Here is a 23,950-nt window from a genome sequence, read left to right on the forward strand (position 1 = left end):
TTTGTTAATCCATACAGACCAATCTAATGCTGTTTTTATTTGGGTACTAATGTACCTACTCTTTGTTCATTACAGGTTAATGCTGAAGTAGTCCCTTCTGCCATGAAAACTTTTATCAAGGCTGCAGTTTCAGAGACATGGCTGCTCTCCTGCCTTCAAATAATCGTAAAAAAGAAGAAAATATTTTACCTTCTACAAGTGCTATGTGCCCTGAGCCCAGGGATACAATTGTATCTTAAGATGGTGAAGTTTCCTCTGGGGATGAGGATTCCTCATCTGAAGTTGAATCTGATAGTTCCTCTTTTTTGTTTAAAGTTGAACATATTCATTCTCTTTTAAAAGTGGTCTTAGTCACTTTAGGGGTTAAAGATCCTTAAACTTCTGATGATAAACCTTGTAATCATTTAATTTCAGTTTTTAGGACTTCTGTTAATCTCCCTGAGGTTTTTCCTGTGTGTGATGCTGTCTCTGACATGATTTTTATTGAATGGTTTAAGGCAGGTATAGAAAGTTATAGCCTTTACATGCTACTAATCTAGAGTTATGGCAAACAGTTCCCAAGGTGGATGAGGCCATTTCCACTCTGGCTAAACATACTTCTTTTCCTCAAGACAGAAAGTCTAAAGGAAAATCCAAAGCTTCTAATAGTTTTCATTCCTTTTGTCAGAATAAGGAACAGAAAACTGACTCCTCTGTTCAAAAGCCAGGATCCTCTGGTTCAGTCTGGTATGCTAACTGGAAAAAGTCTAAGCAGAGTAAGAAATCCGTCCCTTCTTCTATAACCACATGAAAGTGCGGCACCCGATGCATAAGTTCTGGTAGGGGCAGATTAAGCCTCTTTCAGGAGGCTTGATTTCATTCTGTCTCAGATCCCTGGGTTCAAAGTGTAGGTTTTTTTTCTGTCCAATGTTCCATGGAATCATGTAAAAGCTCAAGCTTTTCTTCAATCTGACTAAGATCTGGAAGATATGGGAGTGATTGTTCCAGTTCCTTTGCAGGAATAGGGGATAGGATTTTATTCAAATCTCTTAATTGTTCAAAAAGAAGAAAGGCACTTTAAGACCCGTTCTGGATCTTTTCAGAATGGAAACTATCAGGACTATTTTGCCTTTTGTTAAGCAAGGTCAGTTTATGTCCACAATATATTTAAAGGATGTTTACCTTCATGTTTCAAATTACAGCGAACATTACCAGTTTCTGAGGTTTTCTTTTCTGGACAAGCACTTTCAGTTTGTTGCTCTTCCATTTGGTCTGGCTACAGCTCCAAAAATATTTTCCAACATTCTGGGTGCCCTTTTGTCTGTAATCAGAACTCTAGGTATTGCAGTATTTCCTTACCTGGATGATATCTTGGTTCAAGCTCTGTCTTTAGCAGAATTTTAAACCAACCAACTTTTGCTGTTTCCTCAAAAGCATAGACCAATTTTCCAGAGAGTTCTTTGGTTCCTCAGACAAAGGTTACTTTCCTATGTTTCCAAACAGACTCAGGGTCAATGGTTCTTTCTCTAACAGAGCAGAGATGGTTAAGATTGGTGTCAGCTTGTCTGAACCTTCCGTCTCTTTTGTTACCTTCAGTGGCTCTGTGTATGAAAGTACTTGGTCTCATGATTGCAGCTTCAAATGCAATTCAATTTGCTCAATTTCATATGAGGCCTTTTCAGCTTGGTATGTAGCATCAATGGTTCAGGAATTATACTCCGCTATCTCAAAATATATTTTTGGATCCCATTTATTCTCTAACTCGGTGGCTGGATCATCCGTTTATTATTCAGGGGGCTTCTTTTGCTCGTCCCACCTGAACTGTGATCACTTCAGATGCATGTATTTCAGGTTGAGGAGCTGTTTGGGGTCCCATTTATTCTCTAACTTGGTGGCTGGATCATTAGTTTATTATTCAGGGGGCTTCTTTTGCTCGTCCTACCTGAACTGTGATCACTTCAGATGCATGCATTTCAGGTTGAGGAGCTGTTTGGGGTCTCTGACAGCACAGGGGGCTTGGGATTTTCAGAAGGCGAGATTGCCAAACAATTTTCTGGAACTCTGTGCAATTTTCAGGGCCCTTCGAGCTTGGCCTCTGTTAAAAATGTTGTTGTATCTCTTTTTCCATACAGACACAGCAGTAGCTTATGTCAACCATCAAGGGGGAACTTACAGTTCCCTGGCTATGATGGGAGGTGTCATAAATTCTCTCTTGGGCAGAAGCCAATTCTTGTCTATTCTCTGCAATTCACATCCCAGGAGTGAACAATTGGTAGGCAAAGTTTCTCAGTTGTCAGTCACTACTTCCATGGGAGTGGTCTTCACCAGGATGTATTCAATCAGATTGGGGATCTTTGGGGTCTCCCAGAAATAGATCTGATGGCCTTTCGTTTGAACAACAAACTTCCCAGGTACAGAGGTACTGGATGCTTTAGTAGTTCCTTGGTCATTTCACCCTGCATATTTGTTTCTTTCTCTGGTTCTTCTTCCCAGAGTGATTTCCAAGATAAGGCTAGAGAAGTAGTTTTTAATCATGATTGCCTCTGCGTGTCCCCAAAGGATTTGTTATTCAGACCTAGTTCAAATGTCCAGTTGTCCTCCTTGGCCTTCCTCTGTGGTCAGACCTTCTGTCTCAAGGTCTTTTCTTCCATCCAGATCTCAAGTCTCTAAACTTGATGGCATGGAAATTGAATGCTTAGTTCTAAGACATAGGGTTTTTTCAGATTCTGTGATTAAAACTCTGATTCAGGCTTTCTGGGAAGATTTATCACAATGTTTGGGAAGTCTTATTTTCCTGGTGTATAAAAACAAACATAGCAGATACTCTTATCTAGGCTATCATGCAAAACACTGAAGAATCCTAGGAATTCAAAAAGAATGCCAGGATTCTTCAGTGTTTTGCATGATAGCCTAGATAAGAGTCTATCTGCTATGCTTGTTTTTAATTATTATTTATCAACCAGAAGGCTTCAGAGGCCTTTGTGTGTTGTGTTTGGATTTATTTTAAACATTTACTAATAGGTTAGTATTGGTGAAGGGTGCTGCTATTTCTGGTAGAACCTTCGAATTATCAATACTTTTTGATATTTGGGTTTTCCATCGGGACAAGTCTGGTTTTATATGAATCAGGAGATTATAGTGCCTTCTTTATGTCCCAATCCGAAATCATTCATGGAGTGATCACTACATAATCTGGATGTGGTTAGGGCATTGAAATTCTGTTGACAGCCTTCTAAGGATTTCAGTCAGTCCTCTAGCTCATTTACCTTATTCTCAGGTAGACTTAAAGGCCACTTCTGTTTCTTAAGCGTCATGATTAAAGGGTTTCCTTCAATGCGTTTACTTGGTGGTAGATTTCGACGCTCATTTAAATTGCCTTGTTTCTGTATCTTGGGTTTTAAGAATGAGGCTTCAGTAGCACAACTGGCAAGGCTGTGGCTTGGTCATTTTTGCATACTCTTACAAATTTTTAACAATTTGATGTGTTTGCTTCGGAGGAGGCAGTTTTTGGAAGGAAGGTCTTTCAGGCCTTTATTCCTGGTAATAGGTGAATGCTTTTCCTTATTTCCCACCAGTTTTCCTTTGTGGACTCCACAGCTTGGGTATTGGTTCCCACAAGTAATGATTTTTGTGGACTCTAGACACCTTAAGAAAGAAAACATAATTTATTCTTACCTTATAAATTCCTTTCTTTCTTGGAGGTGAGAGTTCACAAATCTGCCCGTTTTTCCTAGTTGGCAGTAGTTTTAGTGTGCACATCTTTATTCTACCTTCTTTTTTACTTCTTCCTCCTATCCTTGGCTATATGTACTACTGAGAGGAAAAGGGAAGTAGGTGGAATACTTAAAGCCTTAGTGTAGGGGTTTTTGCCTCCTCCTACTGGACCGGAGATACATTTCCACAAGTAAGGATTTTTGTGGACTCTTTCCACTAAGAAAGAAACAAATTTATCAGGTAAGAATAAGTTGTTTTTTACATTTCTGCTTTATAAAGTTTGCTATCCTCAGAGCCCTACTACATTTGTCTTTCTCTTACTATTATAATTCAATTTAGTTTAATTACATTGTCATTAACCTTCTGTGTTAAAGTTATGTAAAATAATACATTTTCAGATTAGTTTTACAGTTTTATCAGAAAATTACTGAGTTGGTTATATGCCATTAGAAAATCATAGCTAATTATGAAATTATTGCGAGGTAACCTATCTCCAGTTTGAATAGGGTTAATCATTCCTTTTTGGACAACTTTTCTGGTGTTCTTATGGAAGGAGAAAAATACCAATTCCCTTAATAATAATTTAAATAGTTGTATTTAACTAAAATAATAACAATATAGCTTGTAGGAAGCAACAGAGTATAATTGGTCTATGCATCCCAAAGCGTACATGTGTTCTCCATGTTCCATGAGACTATACTGAGGTAGACTGAGGAGCGTGCATGTGCCTAGAACACTGGAATTAACAGCATTAGCCTCTTGAGGAAAGGATTATGGGTAAGGATATGGATATAGTATTAAAGATCTGTGAACGCAACTTCTCCATACACTCATGGAAAGGGGCTAAGTTTTGTGTGTGTGTATGTGTATATATATATATATATATATATATATAATATATATATATATATATATATATATATAATTATTATTATTTTTTTATTTTTTTTTAATAAAAAAATAATTGCTAAAGTTCCTAATCCAGATTTTGTGATTTTATTTTTATCCTTTGCTTTTACTCAGGAATTAACAATTAAGGAATTAAATGAAGAAAAATTGAAAGTAAGCTCTCTAAATGCTCACAAGGAAAAGATTGAGAGTGAATTATCAAAGAAGATAGAAGAGCTGAAAAATACCAAAGATGAATATCAAAAGGTAATCAAATAATGTCAATAGTATTACTTTTGATGTTAATAAATAGAACATGTAAAAGATATTGTGTGAATGGTAACTATTTGTAGAGCGTCATTTTAAACTATTTAATTGCTGTGACTGAATTCTTGTAAATATCAGTGGACTCTTACCATTTCCATTACTCTTAATGGAAAACTACATTTAGCTATGGGACACTCACCAGTGTTTACAATGGCAACCATCTGTGTACTTTGCTACCGTCACTGGTGTGGCGGCATACTGACCAATTGAATTTCTTCCCTTCCAGTTATCAAACTGGGAGAGTAGTTTGTTCCGGCTCCTGGTATCTTATGGTTGGAGCCTTGTTTTTTATGGCTATGTGTTCTATGAGTAAGGGAGGTAAGGGTCTTTCGCTCCCTCAAGATAAAAAGATCCAATCAGATGGGTCGTCGGTGTAATTTTTGTGTCTTTCGAAATTTTAAAGGAAACCCACCTTCCTCTTCTTCTAAACAGGAGGGTGTCTATTCGCAAGCCATATCTACCTGGAGACTACTCCTGTCTTGGAACAAGGGCAAGTCAGCATGAAGGGCAGACGGTCTTCACCCAGGCTTGGATATGAGATGTCTGGATCCCTGAGCATTAGAGATGGGGTCTCTGGGATACAAGCTGGAATTCGGAAATTTTCCTTCCTGAGGAAGTTTTCTTTTTTCTCGATTGTCTGTGGAAGATTGAGAGATAGGCGTTCTTACGCTGTGTAAGAGACCTATCCTCCATGTGACTAATTTGTCCCGTTCCAATTCTGGAGCAGGTACAGGTGTATTCAAATCTGTTTGTAGTTCCTACCAAAGAGGGAACTTTCAGACTTATCTTAGATCTCAAGAGTCTAAACGAGTTTCTCAGAGTTCCATCTTTCAAGATGGAAACTATTCGTTCCATTGATCCAGGAGGGTTAATTTATGTCTACCGTGGGTCTAAAGGATGCATATCTTCATGTTCTTATCCACAGACGTACATTTTCAGTTTGTGACTCTTCGGTTTGGTCACGGCGACCAGAATTTTCAAAGCTATCCTTCCTGAGGAAGGTATATCTGGAAAAGAGTTGGCTAGTTCCAAAGATAAGGCTTCCTTTTCTTGGGAACTCTAATCGACTCTATGGCCATGAAAATCTTTTTGATGGAGGTCAGTAAATTAAAGATTCTGAACAATAAACAAGTTTTTCAGACAACTCCTCGGCCATCAGTGGCTCAGTGCATGGAGGTAATTGGATTGTTGGTAGCGACAATGGACATCATTGTTTATGCTCGATTTCATCGCTGGGCTTTGCAAATAACCATGCTCAGTCAGTGGATTGGAGACTATACCACTTTGTCTCCTCAAATTAATCTAGGCCAGAGAGCTAGGGACTTTCTTCTATGGTGGTTGTTGCTGGATCATCTATCCCAGGGGACATGCTTCCGCAGACCCTCATGGGTGATAGTGACAACGGATGCCAGCCTACTAGGATGGGGGGTGCAGTTTGGAATTCCTTGAAGGCTCAGGGTGTGTGGACTCAGTCGGAGTCTCTACTTCCCATCAATATTCTGGATTTGAGAGCAATATTCAATGCGCTTCCGGCTTGGCTTCAGTAGGCTTCGCCCACTTTCATCCGATTCCAGTCGGACAACATCACGACTGTGGCTTACATCAATCATCAAGGAGGAACAAGGAGTTCCTTAGCGATGACAGAAGTATCCAAGATAATTCGGTGGGCGGAAGCTCACTCTTGTTATCTGTCAGCAATCCACATCCCAGGAGTGGACTATTGGGAAGCGGATTTTTTGAGCAGACAGATGTTTCATCCGGGAGAATGGGAACTCCATCCGGAGGTCTTTACCGACCTGATTCTCAGACAGGGCAGACCGGAGCTGGATCTTAGGGCATCTCGTCAGAATGCCAAGCTCCCGAGATACGGATCTAGGTCCAGGGATTTTCAGGCCGAACTAATATATGCCTTGGCAGTGCCTTGGTCGTTCAACCTGGCTTATGTGTTTCCGCCGTTTGCTCTCCTTCCCCGGGTGATTGCTCGAGTCAAAACAGGGGAGGGTTTCGGTGATTCTCATCGTTCCTGAGTGGCCTCGCATCGCTTGGTATGCCGATCTGGTGGACATATCCTCTCTGTCGCCGTGGAAGCTTCCATTGAGGCAGGACCTTCTCATTCAGGGACTCTTCCATCATCCGAATCTAATTTCTCTGCAGTTGACTACTTGGAGATTGAACGCTTGATTTTATCTAAGCGAGGGTTCTTTGATTTGGTCGTTGATACCTTGATCCAGGCACGTAAGCCTGTTACTAGAAGGAGATGGTGTAAATATCTTTATTATGGGAATCCAAGGGTTACTCATGGAGTAAGATTAGGATTCTTAGGATTTTATCTTTTCTCCAAGAAGGATTGGAGTTAAGTTCCTTAAAGGGACAGATTTCTGCCTTATCTATTTTGCTACACAAACGTCTGGCAGATGTTCCGGATGTTCAAACTTTTTGTCAGGCTCTGACTACAATCAGGCCTGTGTTTAGACCTATTGTTCCTCTTTGGAGTTTAAATTTAGTTCTTAAGGTTCCTCAAGGGGTTCCGTTTGAACCTATGCTTTTCCATAGATATTAAATTGTTATCTTGGAAAGTTTTATTTCTTCTGCTCGCAGAGTTTCTGAGCTTTCGGCATTACAATGTGATTCTTCTTACCTTATTTTTCATTCCGATAAGGTAGTATTACGTACCAACTCTGGTTTTCTTCCTAAGGTTGTTTCCAACAGAAATATTAATCAGGAAATTATTGTTCCTTCATTGTCTCCTAATCCTTCTTCTAAGAAGGAGCGTCTGTTACATAAATTGGACGTGGTCCGTGCCCTGAAGTTTTACTTGCAGGCGACTAGAGAATTTCGTCAATCATCTTCATTATTTGTTGTTTTTTCTGGAAAACGTAGGGGCCAGAAAGCTACGGCTACCTTTTTCTTTTTGACTGAAGAGTATCATCCGTTTTCCATATGAGACTGCTGGACAGCAGCCTCCTGAAAGAATTACGGCTCATTCTAATAGGGCTGTGGCTTCCGCATGGGCATTTAATAATGATGCTTCTGTTGAACAGATTTGCAAGGCTGCAACTTGGTCGTCTCTTCACACTTTTTCCAAATTTTTGTTAAACTTCAGTCACCTCTGCACCTTGGCTTTTCCTTTCTCTTCCTAACTTTGGTCGAATGACTGGAGTGGGAGGGAAGGGAGGAGCTATATATACATCTCTTCTGTGGTGCTCTTTGCCTCCTCCTGCTGACCAGGAGGCGATACCCCATAAGTAAGGATGAAATCCGTGGACTCGTCTTTTCGTAAAAGAAATAAATTTATCAGGTAAGCATAAATTTCCTTTTTTGCTATCACTTCGTTGAAATAGAGCCCTGTTTTTTTTGGTTTTGTTTTTTAATGTACCTATCAAAACTGTATATATGTTTTTAGTAGACAAGGTATTGATCTAGGCCCATTTTGGTATATTTCATGCCTACCAGATGCGATCATATAAAAAAAAATCATTAACTTTTTCACAAAATTTTGTGTTTCTCACTGAAATTTACATACCGCTTGTGCAGTTATAACACAAATGGTTGTTTTCTGGGATCCCCTTTGTTAAGAAATAGCAGACATGCATGTCTTTGCCATTGCTTTTGGTATTTAGAAGACCACTTACTACATCTGCGTACCACACTTCTAAAATTCCCAGCAGTGAAAGGGGTTAGTTATCTAGCAAGGGTAGTGATATCGTAGTGTAGGTTACCCTCCCATCTGACTTCTCTCTTCAAACTCTTTAAAGCTGATCCCTCTCAAACAGCTTTCTTACATGTCTGTCAGTACCCAGGTTATTAGGGTTATTTTTTTTTACCCGTTTCTGTAGCATAGGAATTCATCCCTCCTCACTCACCAAACATCTTTTCTGTAGCATACAGAATCCTCCCCTTCCTCCCCTGCTGCGATGCGCCGCCCGCTCATCTCCCTCCTTCCTTCCCTCCCACACCACCCAAGGGGTCACCGCAAGCTGACACAGAGTGTCACTGTCTCTATCTGTGATCTGCCTTCATATGGTAAAGGAAGAACGATCAGTTCTTCCTTACCATATAAAGGCAGATGCCTTCTGCCCCTGACTGCAGTCTCCGCTGTCAAATCTGGTAACAAGGACTGCGGCATGAGCCAGAGTGGTAGGTACAGTACTAGGTCAACACAGTACGTTGGGCTGGGGTTAAATGGTTATCAATATATTTTTATTATTTATATTTCCCGCTTTCCCTGTATTTAACTGTAGGCTTTGCCATTCCCAAAGAATTTTAAGTGCAAACACTAGACTAACCCTGCTATAGTCTATATAGCCATTGGTTGCTCAGTCTAACTAATTTATATTTTCCCCCAACAGGCCTCAGCAGAGGAGATAGGATAAGGAAAATAAGGTTACAACATAGCCCCATTACTTTATAGAAACTGAAACTTCACACTGATTTATTTTTCAGTATTTAAGCCTCAAATATAATCAATACAATTACATATTATTCTCAGGTTAATCTTTGCTTTGAAAACATTATCATATTTACTATTTATTTAGGGCTAGATTACGAGTGGAGCGATATCGTTCATGGGTGGAGCATGAACGCGATCGCGAGATAGCGGTGTTCTTTACCCTCAAATCCATATTACAATATGTTGAGCAGTAATGTGCGCTCGTATTACAAGTTGAAAGTAAATGCGATTGCGCAAATGCAATCGCATTTACTGCTCAAACTTTTTCCGGAGGAAAAAGTTGCATTAAGCGACACACTTAACCACTAAACCGCCAACCCCCCACATCACAAACTACCTCTCTACACTATTAACCCCTAAACTGCGACACACCCCACCGCAAAGTAACCCACTAACATCTAAACTCCCTAAGCTAACAAACCCTAAGTTACCACAAAATATAAAAACCTTCCCTATAAAAAAAAAAACCTATCTTTAAAAAAATAAAAATGTACCTGAATGTTAGTGGGTTTATTTGGGTAGGGTTGTGTGGCGGTTTAAAAGTAAATTTTTGTAGAGGCTTGGTTTGCGATGTGGGGGTGGCGAATTAGGGGTTAATAGTGTAGAGGTTTTGATTACAATGTGGGTGGCAGTTTATGGGGTTAATAGCGTAGATGTTTAGTTTGCTATGTTGGGCATGGCGGTTTATGGGGTTAATAGCGTAGATGTTTAGTTTGCTATGTCGGGCGTGGCGGTTTAGAGGTTAATAGCATAGAAGTTTTGTTTGTGATGTGAGAGGGAGGCAGTTTAGGGGTTAATAGCGTAGAGGTTTAGTTTGCGATGTGGTGGTTTAGGGGTTAATAGTGTAGAGGTTTAGTTTTCGATGTGGCGGTTTTGGGGTTAATAGTGTAGTGTGGACTTTGCGGTGGGCTATGTAAGGGATTATTAGGATTAGATTATTATTAGTAGGGGTTTTATGACGATTCGGGTTAGCAATTTCCTCTCTTCATTGAAGTCAGTGGGAGTGTACGTTAACGCAATCTCAATATTCTAAGTTTTACACTTTACGCAAGTCGAGTTAGCACTCAAGCGATAATTATTTACTTTCAACTTGTAATACAAGCCCTACTGCTCCATACATAATCTAGCCCTTAGTGTTTTATGGACAGCTAACCTTTCATAACTCATTACAGACATACAGTCATGGCCATCCCATTCATATAGAAAGAATTAAGAAATCTTTTAAATTCACTGTGTGTAACTTAGTTCCATGCATATTTATGGAACAGAGTGATAATTTGTGAAAATGTTAATAAGTAGCCAAAACAAAAACAGTAAATAGCTATTTTATATTTCACAACAGTATTCCAGTAGTTTTGAAGACGCCAAACAGTTATTAATACAACAGAAATTGGAACTTCAAAGCAAAATAGACAACTCAGCTTCAGCACTTCAGCAGGAAAAGACTCTACAGCAAACATTAAAAGGTGAAATGAAAAAGAAAGAGGAGGAATGGGTGAAGCAGCTTAAAGAGAGTAAAGATAAACTGGTAAGATTTGCAAACTAGATATATTCGCTTATAATGAAGACGTAAGATTTAAAGGGATATGAAAATATTTGACACTGTAATACAAAATGTTTAAATATACACACAGTAAAAAAAAACTTTGCATTGTATGTGGATTGTGCTTGCTTGTGCTGTAAAATACCTGGCTTTGGTATGAAAATTGTCCTTGACCACTCTTCCTGGGGAGACCGTAAGGCAAATTATGTAACTTAGGTTTCTTTCAAAATGCTGATAATGATCAAACCAACTACAAAACTATTTAGCCCTCATTGCCTACAATAAGGGACATAAGATCGTCATGCTCACCAGAATTTTCATATAGTTATGTAAAAGATTAATAATGTAACAGTTAATGTGAATTTAAAGGACAGTAAAGTCAAAATTAAACTTGAGAATGCAGTTTTTTAAACAACTTTCCAATTGTGTTCTATTTGTTTTGATCTCTTGATATCCTTTTTTGATAAGTATACTTAGGTAGGCTCAATAACAGCAATGGGAGGCAGCTGCTGATTGGTGGTTGCACACACACACACACATATATATATATATATATATATATATATATATATATCTTTTCAACTAGCTCCCAGTAGTGCATGGTTGCTCCTTCAACAAAGGAAACCAAGAGAATGAAGAAAATGTAATAATAGAAGTTAATTGGAAAGTTGTTTAAAATTGCTTGTACTCTTTTTAAATTGTAAAATAAAAAACTTGGTTTTATAATCCAATGTAGTTTGTATTAGTTAATGGCAGATATAAACTATGTGTATACAAATATTTCTTTAATGTACCTTTAAGTAAGCAGAGAGAGTGAAGTACTAAATTCCATTATTTCTAATAAAAAAAAAATACTAACATTCAGAATGTTCAGCAAGAAATATTAATAGTCTTTAGCATAATTCAGTGACTAAGTTATATTGTAGTCTTCCTGCTGAGTCAGTCATGAAGCGCCCTTGAAGGTCAGTGTAGACTTGTACAAAGCCTAAAATGCTTACTTGCTCCCAGAAGGAATATTGTTAAAATGTTACGATAATGAATGAAAAGAACTCTCTCACTTGGGGGCAAGTGTGGGAGTGTTTTAAAGAAATATTTAAACTATTTGTTGTCATGCTTCTATTTAAGAGGTATGACTGACATTCTGATAGCAAGAGACCAAACGGGAGCAATCTGGTCAAAATAAAAACTAAATAATAAAAAAAAAAAAGGTGGAGAAGATATTTGTATTGCCACAAATATTTTGGCGTTATTAACTTCTTCATGTAAGTACACCAAGGACTATGGGTAAAAAACTGCTAGATGTTCATAATAGTAGTGGAATCTTTATCTTGCCTGGGGCACTAGAATTATAGATTTGAAATGGCATCTGCTTGGCAAACTCATGTTTGTTTATTTTTAAGGCAATAGAAACAAAAGAAAGAGATGATCAGAAAAAGAAGCATGAAGAAAATGAGTCTAAACTCACCATGCAGATTACTGCCTTAAATGAGAACCTGGCTACCTTAAAGAAGGAATGGCAGAGCAGCCAGCGCCGGGTCAGCGAGCTGGAGAAGCAAACGGATGACCTGCGGGGAGAGATCGCAGTACTGGAAGCAACTGTGCAAAACAACCAGGATGACAGAAGAGCCCTGCTAGAAAGGTAACGTACCGTATACAATGAGAGCGGAAACCAAATACTTCTCTAAGTGGTTCTTAGAATAGAATTGCGTACGGTTTAAAAGTAGCACACACATAAGTTCTTGTATATTGTAAGTACTGACATGTTCATTATAGGTGGGGATACAATAGGCAAATGTTGCTATTTTTAAACAATTTAATACACTCCAACAAGTAAAATGGATCATTGGGAACACATCAAAGTGGAGAAGATTTTACAGTACACTCTCCCTTTTAAACTTTCATTATTCAATTAATGTGCAATATTAAAAAAATAAAAAACAATTTTACTAGTGTTATGAGATTTTCCCCTTTGCTGGTCTCCTTTCTTGAAATAGTGCTAATTTCCATGAAAGCATATTTGGTTATGCTGCGGATCGTGTACGTGGATAGAGCACTTTGTCTATTATTGTTAGAAACATTGTTGCAAATACTACTGCTGTATAGTGCTCTAGATACGTGCATGATCCTCAGCCTCCTTCAGTATACTTTCATGTAAAGGAGCTGATTTTCAACAAAGTCAGTTTGAAAACAGAATTAAATTGGAAAGGTATTTTCTTTCATGTAAGTGGCAAGAGTCCATGAGCTAGTGACGTATGGGATATACATTCCTACCAGGAGGGGACAGTTTCCCAAACCTCAAAATGCCCATAAATACACCTCCCACCACACTCATACCTTAGTTTTACAAACTTTGCCTCCTATGGAGGTGGTGAAGTTGTGCTTGATTTCTTCTGTGATAGGCACTTCTAAGCATTCTGAAGCCCAATTCCTCTCAGAGTACAGTGTTTGTCAGAGGGATGTGAAGGGAGTATTGCCTATTGATCTTATGGTTTCACCCATGGGGAATCTATTCAAAGGCTCTCTGTAATCGGTCGCAGGGATTCATCCCCTGCCTCCCTTTTCAGATCGACGTTATACTCCTATACCATTACCTCTGCTGATATTTTTCAGTACTGGTTTGGCTGTCTGCTATATTTGGATGGGTGTCTTCTGGTATGTATGTATAATTTTTTAAGACACTCTCAGCTATGTTTGGCGCTTTATATTATATTGTAAAGTTTTAAATATATGTGTTTGATTATATTTGCCATGAGTCGGGTCTATGTATATTTCCCTTTTTTGCAGAATATCAGTTTCAGTATGAATTTTATGTTTGGGAAGTTTATTTTAATTTTTTCTTACCTGGGGTTCCAGTTCTTTCAATTTGACTTTGTTTTTCCCAAAAAAAAATTCTGGCAAACTAGGCTCGAGAGGACGCAAAATGCTGTTTTTTATGGCGTCATTCTTGTTGCAAAAAAAATTTTGACGCAAAGTTGCGTCTATAGTGACGCAAGTCTCGTCATTTCCTGCGTCTTTGTTGACGTTAGTTCTTTTGGCGTGAAGTTGCTGATAATGTTTCTATTAGTACAAATACATTGTCTGTTGTTCCTTCAGCATCTAATGTACCTGATATTCCTGCAGATGTAAATAATTATATTGCTGCAGCTTTAGAAAAGGCTATGTCTGCTATTCCGCCTTCAAATAAACGTAAAAGGTCTTTTAAAACTTCTCATAATTCTGATGAAATTTGTATTGACCGACAACATACTGAAGTATCCTCTGCTGATGAGGATCTCTCTGGTTCAGAGGATCCTGAATCAGACTCTGAAATTGACAAATCTTCCTATCTGTTTAAGATTGATTATATTCGTTCTTTGTTGAAGGAAGTTTTGGTTACTTTGGGTATTGAATAGTCTAGTCCTCTTGATAACAAAGCCAGTAAACCTTTAAATTCTGTTTTTTAAACCTCCAAAGGTTGCTCCTGATGTTTTTTCTATTCCAGATGCTGTTTCTGATATGATTACTAAGGAATGGTCTAAGTCTGGTTCTTCTTTTAATCCTTCTTCTAGGTTTAAGAAGTCTTATCCTTTACCTGTGGCTAATTTAGAGTTTTGGGAAAAAGTCCCTAAAGTTGATGGGGCTATTTCCACTCTTGCCAAACGTACTACTATTCCTATGGAAGATAGTACTGCTTTTAAGGAGCCTTTAGACAGAAGATTGAATCTTATCTCAGAAAATCTTATTTACATTCTGGTTATATTCTTAGACCTGACATTTCTATGGCTGATCTGGCTGCTGCTTCAACTTTTTGGTTGGACAGTTTAGCTCATCAGGTAGAAAATTCTGATTGTGTAGCATTGTTCTTCTGTTTCAACATGCTAATCATTTCATTTGTAATGCTATATTTGACATTATTAAGATCGATGTTAAATCTATGTCTAGCTATTTTAGCTAAAAGAGCTTTATGGCTTAAATCTTGGAATGCTGACATAGTGTCTAAATCTAGATTACAATCTCTATCTTTCCAGGGTAAGAATTTATTGCAGAATCTCGCACGAAACAACTACTGTGGTTTCTTCAAAGGCATGGTTGGAGGATCAATTTTCAAAAGAGTTTCTTGATTCCTCAAACAAGGGTAACCTTTTTAGGTTTCCAGATAGATTCAGTGTCCATGACTCTGTCTTTAACAGACAAAAGGCGAATTAAATTGGTTTTAGCTTGTCTAAACCTTCAGTCTCGATCATTCCCTTCAGTGACTATGTACATGGAAGTTTTAGGTCTTATAAATGCAGCATCGGACACGATCCGCTTTGCTCATTTTCATATGAGACCTCTGCGGCTTTGCATGATGAATCAATGGTGCAGGGATTATACTCAGATATACTGATATACTTTCAGTATCTCTGTCTTGGTGGTTGGACCATCACCGTATTGTTCAAAGGGGCCTCTTTTGTTCGTCCTTCCTGGACTGTGATCTCAACGGATGCAAGTCTTACAGGTTGAAGAGCTGTCTGGGGGTCTCTGACAGCACAAGGGGTTTGGAAACCTCTATAGGTGAGGTTACCAATCAATATTTTAGAACTCTGTGCTATCTTCAGAGCTCTTTAGGCTTGGCCTCTATTAAAGAGAGAACTTTTCATTCGTTTTCAGACAGACGATATCACAACAGTGGCATATGTCAATCATCAGGGAGGGACTCGCAACTCTTTAGCAATGAAAGAAGTATCTCGGATACTTTCTTGGGCGGAGTCCAACTCTTGTCTAATTTCTGTGATTCATTTTCCAGGTGTAGACAATTGGGAAGCGGATTATCTCAGTCATCAGACTTTGTATCAGGGGGGAGTGAACTCTTCATCCAAATGTGTTTCATCGGATTGTGCAGATGTGGGGTCTTCCAGAAATAGATCTGATGGCCTCCCATTTGAACAACAAACTTCCTAGATATCTTCCAGATCCAAGGATCCTCAGGCGGAGATGGTGGATGTGTTAGCAGTTCCTTGGTTTTACCAACCTGCTTACATTTTTCCGCCTCCAGTTCTTCCAAGGGTGATCTCCAAAATCATAATGGAACAATCTCATGTGTTTCTGATAGCACCAGCATGGCCTCACAGGTTTTGGTATGCGGATCTTGTCCGGATGTCCAGTTGCCAACCTTGACCACTTCCTTTAATGCCAGACCTTCTGTCTCAAGGGCCGTTTTTCCTTCAGGATCTCAAATCTCTAAATTTGAAGGTATGGAAATTAAACGCTTAGTTCTTAATCATAGAGGTTTCTTTGACTCAGTGATTAACACTATGTTACAGGCTCGTAAGTCTGTTTCGAGGATTATTTATTATCGGGTTTAGAAAACCTATATTTCATGGTGCTCCTCTCATAATTTTTCTTGGCATTCTTTTAGAATTCCTAGGATTTTAAAGTTTCTTCAGGATGGTTTGGATAATGGTTTGTCTGCAAATACTTTGAAGTGACAAATCTCTGCTCTTTCTGTCTTATTTCATAGAAAGATTGCTAAACTTCCGGATATTCACTGTTATGTTCACGCTTTGGTTCATATCAAACCTGTTATTAAATCTATTTCTCCTCCTTGTAGTCTCAATTTGGTTTTAAGGATTTTGCAGGCTCCTCCTTTTAAGCCTATGCATTCTTTGGATATTAAACTACTTTTTGTGTCCTAATCCTAAGAATTCTCTTGAGAGATCTCTACATTCTTTGGATGTGGTAAGAGCTTTGAAATACTATGTTGAGGCTACTAAGGATTTCAGAAAGACTTCTTGTTTATTTGTTATTTTCTCTGGTTCCAGGAAAGGTCAGAAAGCCTTTGCCATTTCTTTGGCATCTTGGTTGAAACGTTTGATTCACAAGGCTTATTTGGAGGCGGGGCAGTCTCCACCTCGGAGAATAACAGCTCATTCTACTAGATCAGTTGCCACTTCTTGGGCTTTCAAGAATGAGTCTTCAGTTGCTCAGATTTGCAAAGCAGTATCTTGGTCTTCTTTGCATACATTTACTAAATGTTATCATTTTTTTGTATTTGCTTCTTCAGAAGCAGTCTTTGGTAGAAAAGTTCTTCAGGCAGCTGTCTCAGTTTGATTCTTTTGCCTATGATTTGAGTTTTTTGACATTTTTTAAAAACTTAATTATTATTTGGATTTAAATTTTCAGCGGAAATAGCTGTTTCTCTTGTTAAGTGTGTTTAGTCCACGGGTCATCCATTACTTATGGGATATATTCTCCTTCCCAACAGGAAGTTGCAAGAGGATCACCCAAGCAGAGCTGCTATATAGCTCCTCCCCTCACATGTCATACCCAGTCATTCTCTTGCAACCCTCAACAAGGAAGGAGGTCGCGAGAGGAGTCGGAGTTTTTACTTAATTATTCTTCAATCAAAAGTTTGTTATTTTAAATGGCACCGGAGTGTGCTGTTTTTCTATCTCAGGTAGTATTTGGAAGAAGAAACTGCCTGCGTTTTCTATGATCTTAGCAGGCGTAACTAAGATCCACTGGCTGTTCTCGACATTCTGAGGAGTGGGGTAACTTCAGACAATGGGAATAGCATGCGGGGTTCCCCCGCAAATGAGGTATGTGCAGTACAATATTTTCTGGGAATGGAAGTGACTAAGAAAACACTGCTGTTACCCGTATGATGTAAGTACAGCCTTAAATGCAGTAGTAGTGACTGGTATCAGGCTGATAAATGTATGCACAGTAGAGTTATTTTTTAGGGACTAGAATTTGACTGAGAAAATACTGTTAATACTGAAATAATGCTTAAGCCTTATCTGCAGTGGAAGCGACTGGTAGCAGGCTTAGTGATAACTTTGCATGACATTAAAAGAAGTTTGTGTTTAAAACGTTTACTGGCATGTTATTCGTTTTGTGAGGTACTTTGGTGATAAATCCTTTTGGGCATGATTTTTTTCCACATGGCTAACGTATATTTCTGCATAGAAACTGTTATATCAGGTCTTCCACTGTTGTAAATGAGTGGGAGGGGCCTTTTTTAGCGCCTTGTTGCGCAGTTAAAATTCTAGCACAGTCTTCCTGCTTCTTCCTCCTTGATCCAGGACGTCTCTAGAGAGCTCAGGGGTCTTCAAAATTCATTTTTGAGGGAGGTAATCAGTCACAGCAGACCTGTGACAGTGTGTTTGACTGTGATAAAAGCGTTAAATCTTAATTTGATATCCGTTTTTGGGTACTGAGGGGTTAATCATCCTTTTGCTAATGGGTGCAATCCTCTGCTAATTAATACATTTAAAGAATTGTTGACTATAACTGAATTAGTTCTTTGTTATTCAACTGTGTTTTTTAAAAGCGCTGCAGCGTTTTTTATATTGCTTGTAAACTTATTGAAAGTAATTTCCAAGCTTGCTAGCTTCATTGCTAGTCTGTTTAAACATGTCTGATACAGAGGAATCTGCTTGTTCATTATGTTTAAAAGCCGATGTGGAGCCCAATAGAAATATGTGTACCAATTGTATTGATATTACTTTGAATAAAAGTCAATCTGTACCGATAAAGAAATTATCACCAGACAACGAGGGGGAAGTTATGCCGTCTAACTCTCCTCACGTGTCAGTACCTTCGTCTCCCGCTCGGGAGGTGCGTGAGATTGAGGCGCCAAGTACATCAAGGCCCTTACAAATCACTTTACATGATATGGCTAATGTTATGAAAGAAGTATTATACAATATGCCCGAGTTAAGAGGCAAGCGCGACAGCTCTGGGTTAAGGACAGAGCGCGCCGATGACACGAGAGCCATGTCTGATACTGCGTCACAATTTGCAGAACATGAGGACGGAGAGCTTCATTCTGTGGGTGACGGTTCTGATTCGGGGAGACCGGATTCAGAAATTTCAAATTTTAAATTTAAGCTTGAGAACCTCCGCGTGTTCCTAGGGGAGGTGTTAGCGGCTCTGAATGATTGTGACACGGTGGCAATCCCAGAGAAATTATGTAGGCTGGCTAAATACTATGCGGTACCGGTGTGTACTGACGTTTTTCCTATACCAAAGAGGCTTACAGAGATTATTAGCAAGGAGTGGGATAGACCCGGTGTGCCTTTTTCCCCTCCTCCAATATTTAGAAAAATGTTCCCTATAGACGCCACCACACGAGACTTATGGCAGACGGTCCCTAAGGTGGAGGGAGCAGTTTCTACTTTAGCCAAGCGTACCACTATCCCGGTGGAGGATAGCTGTGCTTTCTCAGATCCAATGGATAAAAAATTAGAGGGTTACCTTAAGAAAATGTTTGTTCAACAAGGTTTTATATTACAGCCTCTTGCATGCATTGCGCCTATCACTGCTGCAGCGGCATTCTGGTTTGAGTCTCTGGAAGAGGCGATTCGCACAGCACCATTGGATGAGTCTTTGAGCAAGATTAGAACCCTTAAGCTGGCTAATGCGTTTGTTTCGGATGCCGTAGTGCATTTAACCAAACTTGCGGCTAAGAATTCCGGATTCGCCATACAGGCGCGCAGAGCGCTATGGCTTAAATCCTGGTCAGCAGATGTAACTTCTAAGTCTAAACTACTGAACATTCCTTTCAAAGGGCAGACCTTATTCGGGCCCGGCTTGAAGGAAATTATTGCTGACATTACTGGAGGTAAGGGCCACACCCTTCCTCAGGACAGGGCCAAATCAAAGGCCAAACAGTCTAATTTTCGTGCCTTTCGTAATTTCAAGGCAGGAGCAGCATCAACTTCCTCCGCTCCAAAACAGGAAGGAACTACTGCTCGTTACAGACAGGGTTGGAAAGGCAACCAGTCATGGAACAAGGGCAAGCAGGCCAGAAAGCCTACTTCCGCCCCTAAGACAGCATGAAGACAGGGCCCCCTTTCCGGAGACGGATCTAGTGGGGGGCAGACTTTCTCTCTTCGCCCAGGCTTGGGCAAGAGATGTACAGGATCCCTGGACGTTGGAGATTATATCTCAGGGATACCTTCTGGATTTCAAAACTTCTCCTCCACAAGGGAGGTTTCATCTGTCAAGGTTATCAACAAACCTAGTAAAGAAAGAGGCATTTCTACAATGTGTACAAGACCTCTTAGTGATGGGAGTGATCCACCCAGTTCCGCGAACGGAACAGGGGCAAGGGTTTTATTCAAATCTGTTTGTGGTTCCCAAAAAAGAGGGAACCTTCAGACCAATCTTAGACTTAAAAATCTTACACAAGTTCCTAAGGGTTCCATCGTTCAAGATGGAAACCATTCGGACCATCCTACCCATGATCCAAGAGGGTCAATATATGACCACAGTGGACTTAAAGGATGCCTACCTTCACATACCGATTCACAAAGATCATTATCGGTACCTAAGGTTTGCCTTTCTAGACAGGCATTACCAGTTTGTAGCTCTTCCTTTCGGGTTAGCTACGGCCCCGAGAATTTTTACAAAGGTTCTGGGCTCACTTCTGGCGGTACTAAGACCACGAGGCATAGCGGTGGCTCCGTACCTAGACGACATTCTGATACAAGCGTCAAGTTTTCAAAATGCAAAGTCTCATACAGAGATAGTTCTAGCATTTCTGAGGTCGCATGGGTGGAAAGTGAACGTGGAAAAGAGTTCTCTGTTACCACTCACAAGGGTCCCTTTTCTAGGGACTCTTATAGATTCTGTAGAGATGAAAATTTACCTGACGGAGTCCAGGTTATCAAAGATTCTCAATGCTTGCCGTGTCCTTCACTCCATTCCAAGCCCATCAGTAGCTCAGTGCATGGAAGTAATCGGCTTAATGTTCGCGGCAATGGACATAGTGCCATTTGCGCGCCTACATCTCAGACCGCTGCAACTATGCATGCTAAGTCAATGGAACGGGGATTACTCAGATCTGTCCCCTTTGCTAAATCTGGACCAGGAGACCAGAGATTCTCTTCTCTGGTGGTTGTCACGGGTTCATCTGTCCAAAGGAATGACTTTTCGCAGACCAGATTGGACGATTGTAACAACAGATGCCAGCCTACTAGGCTGGGGAGCAGTCTGGAACTCCCTGAAGGCTCAGGGATCGTGGACTCAGGAGGAGAAACTCCTCCCGATAAAAATTCTAGAATTAAGAGCAATATTCAATGCTCTTCTAGCTTGGCCTCAGTTAGCAACACTGAGGTTCATCAGATTTCAGTCGGACAACATCACGACTGTGGCTTACATCAATCATCAAGGGGGAACCAGGAGTTCCCTAGCGATGTTGGAAGTCTCGAAGATAATTCGCTGGGCAGAGTCTCACTCTTGCCACCTGTCAGCGATCTACATCCCAGGCGTGGAGAACTGGGAGGCGGATTTTCTAAGTCGCCAGACTTTTCATCCGGGGAGTGGGAACTTCACCCGGAGGTATTTGCTCAACTGATTCGTCGTTGGGGCAAACCGGATCTGGATCTCATGGCATCTCGCCAGAACGCCAAGCTTCCTTGTTACGGATCCAGGTCCAGGGACTCGGGAGCGGTGCTGGTAGATGCACTAGTAGCCCCTTGGGTTTTCAACATAGCTTATGTGTTTCCACCTTTTCCGTTGCTACCTCAACTGATTGCCAGGATCAAACAGGAGAGAGCATTGGTGATTCTGATAGCGCCTGCGTGGCCACGCAGGACCTGGTATGCAGACCTAGTGGACATGTTGTCCTGTCCACCATGGTCTCTACCCCTGAGGCAGGACCTTCTAATTCAGGGTCCTTTCAACCATCCAAACCTAATTTCTCTGAGGCTGACTGCTTGGAAATTGAACGCTTGATTCTATCAAAGCGTGGGTTTTCGGATTCGGTTATTGATACATTAATACAGGCTCGGAAACCTGTTACCAGAAAAATTTACCACAAGATATGGCGTAAATATTTATATTGGTGTGAATCCAAGAGTTACTCATGGAGTAAGGTTAGGATTCCTAGGATATTGTCTTTTCTACAAGAGGGTTTAGAAAAGGGCTTATCCGCTAGTTCACTAAAGGGACAGATTTCTGCTCTGTCTATTCTTTTACACAAGCGTCTGGCAGAGAATCCAGACGTCCAGGCTTTGTGTCAGGCTTTGGCTAGGATTAAGCCTGTGTTTAAAGCTGTTGCTCCTCCGTGGAGCTTAAACTTGGTTCTTAAAGTTCTTCAAGGTGTTCCGTTTGAACCCCTTCATTCCATTGTGTTACAGAAGCATTAGTTATTTTGTTGTGAAGAGCTTATTTCCCAGCAGCAATGCCTGAACCAGCAAGCCAGCGCCTAAGAAGGGCTCCAAGAAAACCGTAACAAGTATCATTTCATAAAGAGTTAACTCTTTTTTTTCAGCTTTTAGAAACTATTGTCTAATCACCTCTGGAGCCAGACTGCTAATTGATAAGATGAACTTGTAAACTTGTTATCTTAAGTACTGTAATCCTATTGTGGCCTGTCAAAGGACAGTGCTCTCTATCTAAATGTGTGATGGGGGATTTTGTGCTTCCCCCCCTCTCCCCCTGGGAGTGCCCTGTGTGCATGTAACCTTAATAAAAAGCAGGCTGGGCATCCCAGTCCTGAGTTCTTGTTTGACCCTCAATCGCAGCGTTGACTCGTTTTTGTGGGCAGAAGGGTATCCTAGCGGTACTGCAGCTAAGGGAGATTATTCTATATTTGCGAGACTCATATAGAATACTATGGAAAGCAGCTTCTCCCCTCTTTAGCAATAGGGATCCAGGCTACTAAGCGGTCCATCTCTCAGCGAGACTAAGGGTAACCGTAACATTTGGCGGCAGCGGCGGGATTTTCCTGGATTTCCTAGGAGAGGTACAGAACGGATGGAGAGCGCTTACGAAAAATTGAAGCGTACAACCCAAAAGGATTTACTTGAAAGCAGAGGGGGGTACGCCAGCAACCGGCCGAGGAGAGAGCTGATCGCAGAATTGACCGAACTGGATCAGAGCTTCACAATGGCGGAAACACCGACCACGATTAGTGACGAAAAAACCAGGATTGTTCGGGAAAGGCTCTCATTATACGGGCCGAACCCCTCCATGGAATTGGTACAGCAGTTGATGGCAGAGGCGGACGAGGATATACGAGAGACTCGAGCCCACGAACTCAACCTAGCGAATGCACACCGCAATGCTGAAGCCCCGCAGGTAATCATCCCTGTCGAAAATCCTGGGAGGCCCAAGATACCCTATGCGGCATTTCGACCCTTCCTAGAGAGCGAGACAGGGATTGATGAATATTTGGCGGACTTCGAAAGGCAATGTGCCCTGCACCAGATTCCCAACAGAGAGTGGCCCACGATATTGTCTGGGAAACTATCCGGGCGAGCCCTGGAAGCCTTTCGTACTCTGGGTGCTGAGGAAGTGACACAGTATGAGCTAGTTAAGGAGACACTGTTGCGACGGTACGCTGTAACTCCGGACACGTATCGCCGACAGTTTCGGGGCACGGAAAAGAAGCCTAACGATACCCATATGGAATGGGCGCACCGAATGCGGAGAGCGGCAAATCACTGGCTGAGCGGAAGTAAAGCGGTGACTGGGGAGGAAATTTTACAATTGTTTCTCTTAGAACATTTTTATAATGGCATGGAACAGCAAGGGAAGGAATGGCTGCGAGACAGGCGGCCTTCTACCTTAGAAGAAGCAGCCAAATTGGCCGATGAACATTATGACTCCCGTCTTCACGAACCCATGAACTACCGAGCTCCAGCACGGGTCGAACCCAGAGAGGTTTACCGTGCACCCCCTCGTACTGAATTCCGAGCCCCGGTGCCCACAAGGCCCGTCCGACACTCAGGACCACCCAATAACAGCTCTGAGCGTCCCAGACCGACTTGCCACCGATGCAAGCAACCAGGGCATTTCATGGCTAGCTGCCCCCTTAATACGCACCAGACACCCAGGAATTACAATTACCCCTCTGGGTCCTATCGTCCGGCCCGGGCCCTCTGTGTTAACCAAGAGGCCCCTATGGAGGGATATGTGGGGCCGCTTCACGAGGCAGACCCTGTATATGCTGCCTCAGATAACCGCCAGCACCATCGGCAGAGGGTATGGCTCGAGGGGCGATCTACCGAGGGATTGCGAGACACAGGGGCTACTATCACGCTGGTACAGAGTCATTTGGTGCCAGAGCACAAGCGATC

The 23,950-nt window shown here is 40.9% G+C and overlaps 1 protein-coding gene across 1 annotated transcript in view; it reads left to right on the forward strand.

Moving 5' to 3' along the window:
- Positions 1 to 23,950, forward strand: part of EEA1 (early endosome antigen 1) — a 643,459-nt gene that overhangs the window by 605,379 nt on the left and 14,130 nt on the right. Inside the window, exons 24-26 of the mRNA XM_053719231.1 lie at positions 4,717 to 4,848; positions 10,701 to 10,886; positions 12,302 to 12,540. Coding sequence (XP_053575206.1) covers positions 4,717 to 4,848; positions 10,701 to 10,886; positions 12,302 to 12,540 — 557 coding nt within the window. The remainder of the gene's footprint in view (positions 1 to 4,716; positions 4,849 to 10,700; positions 10,887 to 12,301; positions 12,541 to 23,950) is intronic.

Source organism: Bombina bombina, chromosome 6 (genome assembly GCF_027579735.1).
Source record: "Bombina bombina isolate aBomBom1 chromosome 6, aBomBom1.pri, whole genome shotgun sequence".
NCBI lineage: Eukaryota > Metazoa > Chordata > Amphibia > Anura > Bombinatoridae > Bombina > Bombina bombina.